Source organism: Colossoma macropomum, unplaced genomic scaffold, assembly GCF_904425465.1.
Source record: "Colossoma macropomum unplaced genomic scaffold, Colossoma_macropomum, whole genome shotgun sequence".
Classification (NCBI taxonomy): Eukaryota; Metazoa; Chordata; class Actinopteri; order Characiformes; family Serrasalmidae; genus Colossoma; species Colossoma macropomum.
In genome coordinates this window covers 2,147,512-2,160,394 of record NW_023494799.1, presented here as the reverse complement: position 1 = coordinate 2,160,394, position 12,883 = coordinate 2,147,512, and the positions used below count along the sequence as shown (strand labels likewise).

The 12,883-nt window shown below is 36.8% G+C and overlaps 1 protein-coding gene across 1 annotated transcript in view; it reads right to left on the bottom strand.

Annotated features, from left to right (window-relative positions):
- The window catches only part of LOC118819500 (lysosome-associated membrane glycoprotein 3), a 16,542-nt gene extending 3,659 nt beyond the window's left edge, over window positions 1-12,883 (bottom strand). Inside the window, exons 1-4 of the mRNA XM_036587326.1 lie at window positions 12,692-12,883; window positions 11,117-11,349; window positions 6,724-6,843; window positions 4,714-4,786 (exon numbers count right to left, since the gene is read on the bottom strand). Of these exons, the coding sequence (XP_036443219.1) occupies window positions 4,714-4,786; window positions 6,724-6,843; window positions 11,117-11,349; window positions 12,692-12,752 (487 nt within the window). The 5' untranslated portion in view covers window positions 12,753-12,883. The remainder of the gene's footprint in view (window positions 1-4,713; window positions 4,787-6,723; window positions 6,844-11,116; window positions 11,350-12,691) is intronic.

The window sequence follows — 12,883 nt, the reverse complement described above, 5'->3', positions numbered from 1 at the left end:
CCACCACCACTACTACTACTACTACTACTACTACTACTACTACCACCACCACTACTACTACTACTACCACCACCACCACCACTACTACTATTACCACTACTACTTCTACCACCACCACTACTACTACTACTACTACTACCACTACTACTTCTACCACCACCACTACTACTACTACTACTACTACCACTACTACTACTACCACTACTACTACTACTACTACTACTACTACCACTACTACTACCACCACTACTACTACTACCACCACCACCACCACTACTACTACTACTACTACTACTACTACTACCACCACTACTACTACTACTACTACTACCACCACCACCACCACCACTACTACTATTACCACTACTACTTCTACCACCACCACTACTACTACTACCACCACCACTACTACTACTACTACTACTACCACTACTACTACTACCACTACTACTACTATCACCATCACGACTACTACTACTACTAATATTACAACTATTACTACTACATATTAAATACAGCAAACAACCAGCACTAAACTACAGAGCCCTGCTGGTGACGTCCTGTGTAAATAACATAATGCGTGGCTTAGTAAGGCGTGGGAATGAGATAATGAAGTCATGGCCACCACTTAATAAGGCATGGGAACAAGATCATGCCACGCATTAGCATCTCATTTCCACACCAAGTCGTGGCCATGACTTAATTATCTCATTCCCATGGCTTACTAAGTCGTGGCCACACATTATTTTCATTTATACAGGATGTCGCCAGCAGGGCTCTGTAGTAAACAGTGATTATTCAGTTTATGTATAAGTGCAGATCTCTCTCTTCAGCCATCAGATACACTGCACTGCAAAAATGATGAGCTGAAGTACAAGAAATAAAGACTAAATTTCAGGAGAAAATGATCTGAAACTAATGAAATGATCATTTTACTCAACAAGAAATTATAAAATAAGTTCCAGTCTAGAAATAATAAAAGGTCAAAGGTCTGAAATAAGTAGAAAAAGCTGCTTATTAGATCAAATGACTCAAGATCAGACTCACTACAGCTCAGTAAAGAGTGAAACACACTGAATATCAGTGAATAATTCTTAATTCAGTGTTTTCATTCTTATTTCAGCACAGTGAAGAAATGAAGGCGAAGAAGAAGAAAATACCTCAGTAAATTAGTGTAAAGGACTGAACACTACAGTGGAGGAAGATTCTGCTGTTACTGAAACAACTGTCTGATACTAAAACAGGTCTAAACCTGTGTTTAATCTAAAACTAGTCCTTAATCTCAGAGCAGACACCTTACAACAGGACACTGATTTACTGACATCACAACCAGAACTGAGAGAGAGAGAGAGAGAGAGAGAGAGAGAGAGCGGAGAGAGTGCAGAGAGAGAGCAGAGAGCGAGTAAGTGAGAGACAGAGAGGCAGACAGAGAGAGAGAGAGAGAGAGAGAACAGAAAGAGAGAGAGAGAACGGAGAGCGAGTGAGCAAGAGACAGAGAGAGAAAGAGAGAGGGAGAACAGAGAGATAGAGAGAACAGAAAGAGAGAGAGAGAGAGAGAGAAAACGGAGAGAGAGAGAGACAGAGAGAGAGAACGGAGAGAGTACAGAGAGAGAGCAGAGAGCGAGTGAGCGAGAGACAGAGAGAGAGAGAGAGAACAGAAAAAGAGAGAGAGAATGGAGAGACAGAGAGAGAATGGAGAGCGAGTGAGCAAGAGACAGAGAGACAGAGAGAGAAAGAGAGGGAGAACAGAAAGAGAGATAGAGAGAACAGAAAGAGAGATAGAGAGAACAGAAAGAGAGATAGAGAGAACAGAAAGAGAGTGAGAGAGTGAGAGAGACAGAGAGGAGAGAGAGAGAGACAGAGAGGAGAGAGCGAGAGAGAGAGAGAGAGAGAGAGAGAGAGAGAGGAGAGAGCGAGAGCGAGAGAGAGAGAGAGAGAGAGAGAGAGAGAGAGAGAGAGAGAGAGAGGAGAGAGCGAGAGCGAGAGAGAGAGAGAGAGAGAGAGATGGTATAGATCCTTTTTTTTATCTGTTTTTTTTTACCAGTAAATTACTCAATTTTAAGATTTCCTGACTAATTGAGGCATAGAAGACAAATTCATGATAAATTTAAGAATCTCTCACGAATTCAAAGACTGAAATTAGTAAATTACTTTTAAAATAAGATCATTAATCTCATATTTACAGATCTGGGATTTTAAATCTTGGTAAGTGCAGAACAGTTTGCCATGTGTAAACCATTAAAAATCAGGTCAACATGAAATTTTAAGTCAAAAATAAACCTTTTTAATTTTCCCAACTTAATTTAGCCAGAAGTTGTCCATACTTGTAACATTTTTATAGTGTGTCTAATTTACGGCTACAAAATACGGTTTAATTTGTTTTGAGTTTACTTAGAATAAACAGTGTGGTTTTGTCTTTAAGCTGAAACTGTTTACTCAATTCTCCCCCCCAGTTTAGTTACTGTCAGTTCCTGCCCACAGGCTACAGCTGTGGTCACACAGTGCCCCCAGCCTGGAGGGGGGGGGGTCTCCATATGAGACTTCCTCATGATCTCTCGTGTCCTGATGTTCAGGCAGTTAGACAGACGCACCACAGGTGACCGTTCTTCCCCCAAGCACAGACAGGTTTCTCTATCTGAGCGTGAGGATTCACCTTTCCTCTACTTATTCTCTATTTAACTACTTAAATGGCCAAAGACCAAAGTTTTATTACACTGCAAGAAATTGTATCTTGTCACATAAAACTAACTTACATAGAGTCAATAAATCTAATATTTCTCCTGTTAAGATTGCTGTAAGCTTAATTTAAGACTATTTATCTTATTTCTAGATGTTTTTTACTTGTTTAAAGTAATTTTATTAAGTAAAATTATCCCACTGTATTATTGGCAGATAATTTTGGTTGTTTTAAGAAATGAAGTATCTGCCAGTATAGTGAGAGAATTTTACTTAATAAAATTACTCAAAACAACTGAAAATGACAAGAAATAAGATAGTTAATCTTATAATAAATGCACAACCATCTAAAATGGGAAATATTAGATATATCGACAGAATTAAGATCATTTCACTTGACAAAATATTATTTTTTTGCAGTGCACACACTTCTATAATCTAATAATAGCTCAGCCAGGTTACATTGAAGTCCCTGTAGTTACTGAATAATAAGCCTTTGCATGTAATCTGCCTGGAATTTGAAAGGCTTACAGAGTACATTCATGGTGGAGGGATACATAATATGCAGGGCGCTGTGAGACAAAATAGTCCCCACATTAAACTTATTATTTCAGATTTTCCACTATTTTCCAACATCAACATTCCATATAAACTCAGAAGACTCGTGTAGGTTCACTGGTGTTTCTGGATAGTAAATAAAATGTCTATATTTGTGTTGTAGTCATGGCGACCCCTGGTTCCTATCACCACCACTGTAAAGAGATCTGAGTCATTTCACACCACCATTTCGATTACAGACTGCCTTTAAATATCTCTAATAGGCTTGATTATGTGGTTTCTGAGGCTGTATGACTCACTGTTATCTATAAACATGGACTAAAGCATGTTAGCATAGCTAAAAACAGTAGCAGCCACCTGGAACACTGAATTCAATCCATGCTTTAGTCCATGTTTATAGATAACAGTGAGTCATACAGTCTCAGAAACCACATAATCAAGTCTATTAGAGACACTGAACACCTCCACATGGTTTAAGACGAGCCTGTGATGATTTAGGCATGTAGGTAGCACCATGCTAATCACTGGGGCATAAGCTTCCATTACTTGTTAGCTACATTAGCCTTGGAGCTCCAGTGCTCAAACTACAGAAGCAAACTTCATGTTTTGGCTGATCCAATAACGGGAAAAATTGTGACATGATGAGCATTGTTCAAGTCCATTACCTTCCCCAAAAAATAATTTAATAAATACATGACCTGTCACATTATTCAGCAATGTTTCTTTTATGTGAAACAGTTTTCAGTGCATCCATACAAAATTCACTTTAGTTTCTTTTTGCCTCCAAAATGTCAGGTGGTGCAACCGTCCAACCATATATGCTGAATAAGTAAACCTTTAAAAAAAGGTAATTTAGTTTAAAAAAAATTCTAAATAAAATAGTTTGCCATGATTTTATGTTTGAAGACTTTAAAATAAAAACCATGTTGCAAAATGAGGCAACTTCAAAAGTGCTCAACCCAACTTTTGTCCGCAAGGTCTTTCTTCCTCAAATGTCAGACAGCACAACCAAAATCAAAGAACTTTTATTTTGAAATGCTTTTACCAAAGACAGGCCAGGGTATTACATCATAAAGAAGATGCCATGCGACCTTCATGGTGCAATGTCTGTCTTGTAAAGCTGTGATGTTTGAGTCGTGGTTAGAAAGGTTCACTTTACCATGTCAGGCAGTCTGACCTCAGGAGAACCATGAAAATGTGGAATTATTATAATAATGTTTATTTATCTGAAAAGATATCTGAAAAGTATGAACTCAAGCTGAAGGTAAGTAGATGCCTGTTTAATTTGAAATTAGTCTGAAAAGTCAGGCGGCGCAACCAGTCAGTCAGATGGAGCAACCAGACCAGCACAGTATAATAACTGAATCAGGTAATATATATTATTAACCTGTAAATTAGATTTTTTTTCTTTACTTTACTTTTTTTTTTTACTTACTTTACTTCATCATCACTTATGTATTTGCCATCAACACTACTTACTTTTGCAATTGTTGCACGGAGGCTGTGGCTGCAGGGTTGCCCTCAGTTTGCTAACATAGGACAGACTGCCTTCCTGCAAGAGAGATCAAAACATAAAACATGATCGTACATCAGGCTTGTTACAACAGAAGAACCCTTTTTAGAAAGGTATATATAGAACCACCTACAGCACATTCTCTGTCAACCTGAAGAACCCTTTCATGATGCATATAACTCTTTAATCACGCAAAGGGTTCTTAGAGTGTTCATGGCTCGATGTAGAATCATTTTCTTTACTAAAGAACCCTTAAAGAACCATCATTTTAAGTGTGTATATTAATGAAATTGACATTATCAGCTGGTAAAGCTGTAGTTATTCAGAAACAATGTTCATATTTTACTGATGTTTTTATTTGCTGTTCTAAAATAAATCTGTCATTGTTTGACACACAGTCTAATAGTGTTCTAATGCAATTTGATGTGTGTCTATCAGTTTATGTGTCTGTCTTATAGATGATAATATATAAAGCAGTTTGGTTGGAAATTATTTTTGTTTCTTACAGCATAGAATTGGATTAACTCTGTTTGCTCTGATTGATCAGATGTTTCTAGCAGGTGTTAAACTGACCCTCTGTCTGTTACAGTGAACCCACCCATGGGCTAAACTGGACACTGCACTTCCCCTCGTTTTGGGTGGGCTTGTACATGAACGATAGGAGCTGGAAACAAAGTTCAGGTGTTCGTTTGTAGCAGAGATGTTTATGTTGCTTGTATATAAGTATGATTATTCTAGCTTAAATATTTTGGTCCCACTTTATTTGGATGGTCCACTATAGATGATCTACAGATACTTAAATTATTAACAAACTTTCTGGTGATACTCAGTTGAGTCTCAACAACATTAAGGTTAGGGTTAGGTTTAGGAGTAGGTTTTGGGTTGAAGTTAAGGTAAGGTTTAGGTTTAGGGTTAGATTTAATATGTTTTTTCAGACTCAACTTTAAGTTCAGTTGCATTTCATTGATATTTAGATGGATGTCAGTTAAAGACAGACTGAGTAACATAAAAGCATCTACAGTGGACCATCCAAATAAAGTGTTACCGATATTTTTAAAATTATTTCACAAAAACTAAAACATGTTAGGTTGTCAAGTAAAATTATCCTAAAAATAATCAATAAATCCAATATTTCTCCTGTTGTGACTGTTATGAGCTGAATTTAAAATTATTTGCCTTATTTCTAGGCAGTTTTCACTTGTTTTAAGTAAATATATTCAGTTATAAAATTATCTCACTATATTGGCAGATAATTTTGCTTGTTGTAAGAAATGAGCTTGAAACCAGCAAAATTATCTGCCAGTATAGTGAGATAATTTTACTAAATATAATTACTTAAAACAAGTAAAAAAAATGGACATTATTCAGTTTTTGACATAATTTGAAAATACCCTTTGACCTTTACATTGTATGTAAATTTCATGATGAATGGACCAAAAGAAACGACCCGAAATGACTTGGAAAAAAAGTCTGGTTCCATTGACTTACATTAAAAGTACAGTAGATTTTTTCCTTCTCCTGTAAAGTTACTATTTTGGAGATACGAGGTTTGATATACTGACTAGATTTAAGATCATTTCACTTGACAAGATGCCATTTTTTGCAGTGTGCCCTGCTCTCCTCTATGTATAACTGTGCTAAATAAAACTGCACTTATACTGAGTAAAAGTTGTCAAAGCAGCTGCCCATTGACTCTAAGTGTTCCTCGAGTCAGTGGTTTTTCTGTTGTTTTGTAAGTAAAAACATCTTGAGAAACGACATGAAATTACCGTCAACGTTAATCGACTGCATTCCACAGACGTGATAGATGGACAATACTCTCAAAAATATTGAAATATTCCTTTAATGTTGGTGAGCGAACAGAATTCAGTTCCACTGTTGGTTTGAAAGTTATTACACAAGCATTTGGATGCTAAATGTGATGCTTACAAGCAGAGTGAAGACTCGGTGCTCTTAACTGTAGTGATGCTGCGTACCTTGATGAAAGTGAACTCCAGATTTCCTCCATCAAAAACGAGAGAGAGTACAGTCCTCTGGTCTCCACAGTAACCGGTCCTCTTTGTGGATTTAGGGTCCATGTTGAAGAACAAGCTCTTCTGCAAAATGAACAGGAAAGTGTTTCATTCAGTTCAGTTTCATTTGTGTGGAACTTTTCACAACAGGCCTCGTCAAGAAGCAGCTGTACAGAACCAGAGCTATAATGAACCGACAGTAGCTTTGACGATCAATTAATTGATTAATTGATTTGATGTTCAGTTTTAAGGGTTTAGATGAACAATAGATGAAAATTTGGCGAAATCTGACACATTTACACCGTAATGACACTGATTAGCGAGCATCAATTCTGTTATTAATTAACAAGTTATTAGATAACTTGATTAATTGATTTCTTTTATTGACCTTTTTGTTGACCATTTGGTCAACAAAAAGGTCAATAAAAGTGATTTAAAGTAATATGAAATGTGAAATAAAACGTAAACTATTTAGAGTGTTTCAGACAACAAAATGTTTAATGAGTGTTAAATGGTACCTGTGAGGAGTCTTGATGAGTTCTGTGTGGATTAAATATGTTTACTTGGTGATTTATATGCTTTTTTGTTTATGTGTATTTATATGTATTAATGCTGTCTTCAGACATTTAACAGGGAATTCTCAAAATTTCTCAAAATTATTAACTAAATTAAACAGATTCTACACCACACGCTGCATCCGCAAAGCCACCAGCATTGTGGACGACCCCACACACCCCTCACACAGACTTTTTTCACTGCTGCCGTCTGGCAGAAGGTACCGGAGCCTCTGCGCCATCGCTGCCAGACTCTGCAACAGCTTTGTCCCTCAAGCAACCAGGTTTTCAAACTCACAAGGGCTGAACTAAACCCCCCCTACACACTCATACACACCTCTTTTCATGCTCTACTTGCACTATCTATCTGGAACATTGTTGCCAATACTGTGTTTACACTGTTTACAGCCTCAGTAACTGTTCAGTAACTACTCAGTAATTATAATTGTTTTACTACCTCAGTAACTGCTGTGTTTATGTATGTTATCTGACGTAACTCACAGATCACAGCATGTTAAATATGTCTGCACCTTATTCCACAACCTCATGTCCAGAAATCTGTGCTGTGTCGGTGCTGCACTCTCCTGTCTGTTCACTGTGTCTAATGTCTGTTTAATTTATCGTATTTATTGTATTGTTTCTAGCTGCATTTTTGTTTGCACTCTGTCTGCACGTTCACACTTTATAATTTTATACTTTTGTTCCTTGTTGCACCGTGTTGTTCCTGCAGGAACGTAATTTCGCTCCACTGTGTACTTGTACATAGATGGAATGACAATAAAAGCCTCTTGACTTGACTTGAGATTTGAACAGTCAGAGTGGTTCGGTGTGAAATGCTCTGTTCTAGAGAAACTTATCGAGTCAGAATTGTTCACACTGTAATCCTAGCCTAGTAAGCCTAGTCTTGAACTAAATTGCAGTACTAAAGTGTGAATCACCATTAAAAATGAATTTTATTCTAGGCTTGGGCTTAATCTGTGTCTGGAACACTGACCGTATGTTTCTATAGCACCTTTTAGGCTGAGATACAAATAAAAAAGAAAATAATAAATAGAAAACTAGCAAAAAACAACAGGTTAAATGGGAATTCCACTAGTTTTTTACCAATTTCTGTATGTTTAAACGGTTAAGATGTAAACAGAATCGTTCAGAGTGGTTTGGCGTGAAACGCTCTGTTCTAGAGAAACTTACAATCACCACAGTGGTGGTGATAGGAACCAGACGTCCACCTCTAAAAGCTCCCTCACAGAAACATTACATGAAATGGTCATGAATTCACTGATACCCGAGACATTGTTTTAAGATACGTTTGAAAAGATTTTGGCCTTAAACTCCATTCATGGTGGAGGGATACATAATATGCACAGTGTTGTGAGGCAAAATAGTCCCCAAAGAAAACGTATTATTTCAGATTTTCCACTATTTTCCATCATCAACATTCCATATAAACTCAGAAGACTCGTGTAGGTTCACTGGTGGTTCTGGATAGTAAATAAAATGTCTATATTTGTGTTGTAGTCATGGTGACCCCTGGTTCCTGTCACCACCACTGTAAAGAAATCTGAACCGTTTCACACCAAACCACTCTGAATCTCTCTGATTACACCTCACACACTGAGTTATGCAGAACATTTGGAAAAATCAGTTGAATTTCCTTCTAACCTTTTAAGATAAATAAAAAAGGCTGTTTCTGGTGTTTAATCTACTCTTCTCCTTTAATTACGTAACTTCTCAGTGCTGGTGTTGCACAGAGATGAAACTACAGCAATGCATCCGACAATAAAGGCAGCACGGAGCTTCTTTTATGCAGCAGTAACTCACAGAAAGCTCCAGTTAAACACGCTAATCCATTTTACTGACCAGAGTGGACGTGCACTCTCACCAACTACTCTGAAGGCAGATTTGATGTTCGGTTTTAAGGGTTTAGATAAAAATTAGATGAAAATTTTGCGAAACCTGACACATTTACACCGTAATGACACTGATTAGTGAGCATCATTTCTGTTATACTGATAAATAAAGAGGTTCTATATAGAACTATGAACACTCAAAGAACCCTTTGCATGATTAAAGGATTCTTTGCATCATTAAGGCTTCTTCAGATTGATGGAGAATGAGCTGCAGCTGTTTCTATATAGAACATTTTTAAAAAGGGCTCTTCTGTTATAAGAGGCCTGACATCGTAACAATAGAAGAACCCTTTTTGGTGCTATATTAATAAAACCTTTGTCCCGTGTCCTGACGGAGGCCCCTGGCCATTTAAGGGGTTAACAGTTTTTGTTCTGTTTTCTGAGAGTTTTATGTGTTTGTGAACAATGTTTTACTGTATTTTTGACACTGTGACAGTGTTTTTTAGTGTTTTTCTGTGACCATTTGTTTTTGTTGTACTTTTAGATGCAGAGATGCTGTGCTGTCGCGTTTTATTTTTGTTTTGTTAGTATTTGTGAACAATTTTATTGTATTTTCTGACATAAAACCTTTTTAAGTGTAGTTTTAGGGCTGTTTTTGGGACCAATTTGCAGTTTCAGAGGGACTTTTGTGTTTTGTAAGTTTTTTTATGTTTTTGTGAACAATGTTTTATTGTATTTTCAAACACAGGACACTTTTAAGTGTAGTTTTTCGGGGGGAGTGTTTTGACCAATGTTCACTGTCATTTTTTTTTCTATTTTAAGTGTTTTTTTTATGTTTTTATTGTACTTTTAGATACTGAGATCTTGTGCTTTATTTCTGTTTCATGAGTATTAGTGAACAATTTTTATTGTATTTACAGAGATAATACCATTTTATGTGTAGTTTTAGGGTTTTTTGTGAACGATTTTCAATTTTACAGGTTGTTTTTCTGTTTTGTGAGTATTTGATGTGTTAGTGAACAATGTCATATTGTATTTTCAAACATAGGACATTTTTAGGTGTAGTGTTGGGGGGTGGTCATGACCAATGTTCACCTTTTTTTTAAGCATTTTTTGTGACCACTTGTTTTTATAGCATTTTTAAATACAGAGATCTTGTGTTGTCACACTTTATTTTAGTTTTGTGAGTATTTCTGAACAATGTGTACTGTATTTTCAGACATGAGACCTTTTTGAGTGTAGTTTTTGGGGTTTTTGTTGTGACCAACTTGCAATTTTACAGGGTTTTTTAGTATTTCAAACGTTAGTGAACAATGTCTTATTGTATTTTCAAATTTGTACTGTAGTTTTAGGGAAAAGTTTATGCACTATGACATTTTTTTCTATTTTAGAAAAAATTTAGAAAATTTTCTATATGATTTTTTTCTGTTTTAAGTGTTTTTTTGTGATCACTCGTTTTTATTGTATTTTTAAATACAGAGATCTTGCGCGGTCACACTGCATTTCTTTTTTGTGAGTATTTGTGAACAATAGTTTTTAGATATGAGACCTTTTAAAGTGTACTTTAGGATTTTTTGTAATTAATTTTCACTTTAACTGTCAACCTGTCCAGGGTGTATCCTGCCTTCCACCCAGTGAACACTGGGATCAGCTCCAGCTGCCCCCCGCGACCCAGAAGGATAAGCGGTTTAGAAAATGTGTGTGTTTTAGTCGTGTTTTGTGGTATTTTATGTGTTTGCAAACATTTTTTTTTGTATTTTGAAACAGACGACCTCTTAAAGTGCAGTTAAAGTGTGTTTTTAGTGCCCACTCTGCACCGTGACCGTTTTTCTCTGTGTGTAAGTGTGTGTTGTGTGCAGCTCCCTCAGTGAGGTGTGAACAGAGTGCGTTCTCACCCGAGGCCGTTAGTGCTGAGAGGGAGATAAAAAGTGCTGAAGTGATGGCGCGCGGTACCTTGTTCTCTATCACAGTGAACTCCACTCCCATAGACGCCCTCACACACACGCGGCCCTGCCGGTTCTTCAGTTCGTACGTTTCCACCAGCGGCGGGCTCGGTTTGGGCTGGAGGGTGGGCTTTTTGGAGGCGTTAAGCAGAACAAGGTCCTCATCTCCGGAGTGGTCCAGAGAGGCTTCATGCGTCAAAGCATGTTCGACCACTTCAGACTCCCCTGACACCACACTGTTTCCTGTGTGCACAGTTTTTCACACATACACTTTGTTCATGCTGGCAGAATTCACCACTCACTGCTCGGTTTGGTCACGACTCTCTTATCACACATTCAACATGCGCTGAGCGAGTTACGTTAAACTGTTATGTTATAAACGTTGTGAACACAGATTCTACAGGAAAACAAACCTTTTCACAGTGAAGCTACTGCACAGTGTACGACAACGGCCAAAGGGTCTACTCTGTAAATGCCTGTTGAGTTTCATGTGGATCAAAGTCAATGGTGTCATGTTATGGTACGTGTGTTCAGAATCCAGATAACTTTATGAATGTGCATGCACAACTGCAAACCCTAAAACTGTACTGGTCTTTATGCAGGTTCATATTACAATTTATCACAACTACAGGACTGACACATTAGTTTGATAGTAGACTCATAGTAGGTACTGAATAATTCATAGTAGATACTGAATAATTCATAGTAGATACTGAATAATTCATAGTGGTAATTGAATAATTCATAGTAATTACTGAATAACTCATAGTAGATACTGAATAATTCATAACAATTACTGAATAATTCATAGTAGATACTGAATAATTCATAGTAGATACTGAATAATTCATAGAAGATACTGAATAATTCATGGTAGTTACTGAATAATTCATAGTAGTTGCTGAATAATTCATAGTAGTTACTGAATAATTCATAGTAGGTACTGAATAATTCATAGAAGATACTTAATAATTCATGGTAGTTACTGAATAATTCATAGTAGTTGCTGAATAATTCATAGTAGTTACTGAATTATTCATAGTAGGTACTGAAAAATTTATAGTTGATACTGAATAATTCATAGTAGTTACTGAATGATTAAAAGTAGATACTGAATAATTCATAGTAGTTACTGAATAATTCATGGTAGTTACTGAATAATTAATAGTAGATACTGAATAATTCATAGTAGATACTGAATAATTCATAGAAGATACTGAATAATTCATGGTAGTTACTGAATAATTAATAGTAGATACTGAATAATTCATAGTAGTTGCTGAATAATTCATAGTAGTTGCTGAATAATTCATGGTGGTTACTGAATAATTTTTAGTACTTACTGAATAATAAGTAGTAGATGCATTGAGATATACTTCTAACTGAACTTCATCCTCACCCTGAAGTGACTTCATTCTGTACTTAAATCATTCTTCCTGTTAATGTTTGAGTCACATTGCCTTTTATCAAAATAACCACTACAATGTTTCTCACCGAGGCTTGTTCCACTGAAACTACTGCTGGAGGGTGTCAGTGTCGCACCTCGCTGAATCACACATGACAGAGTGGAGAAAATGAAACTCACCCAGGAAGAGCAGAGCGGAGAGAATGAACAACTGCATGGCGGCGATTCTCGCAACAGTCATCTTGAGAAACAGCTCAGCGTACGAAGTGCTCTGAAATGGACTGTAGTGAGGGATCTACTCTAAAGCAGTGCTGCCCTTATGGACGCATCCTTCTCTGGGAGGAGCTTTAGGTTTTGATGCCCTCAGCTACC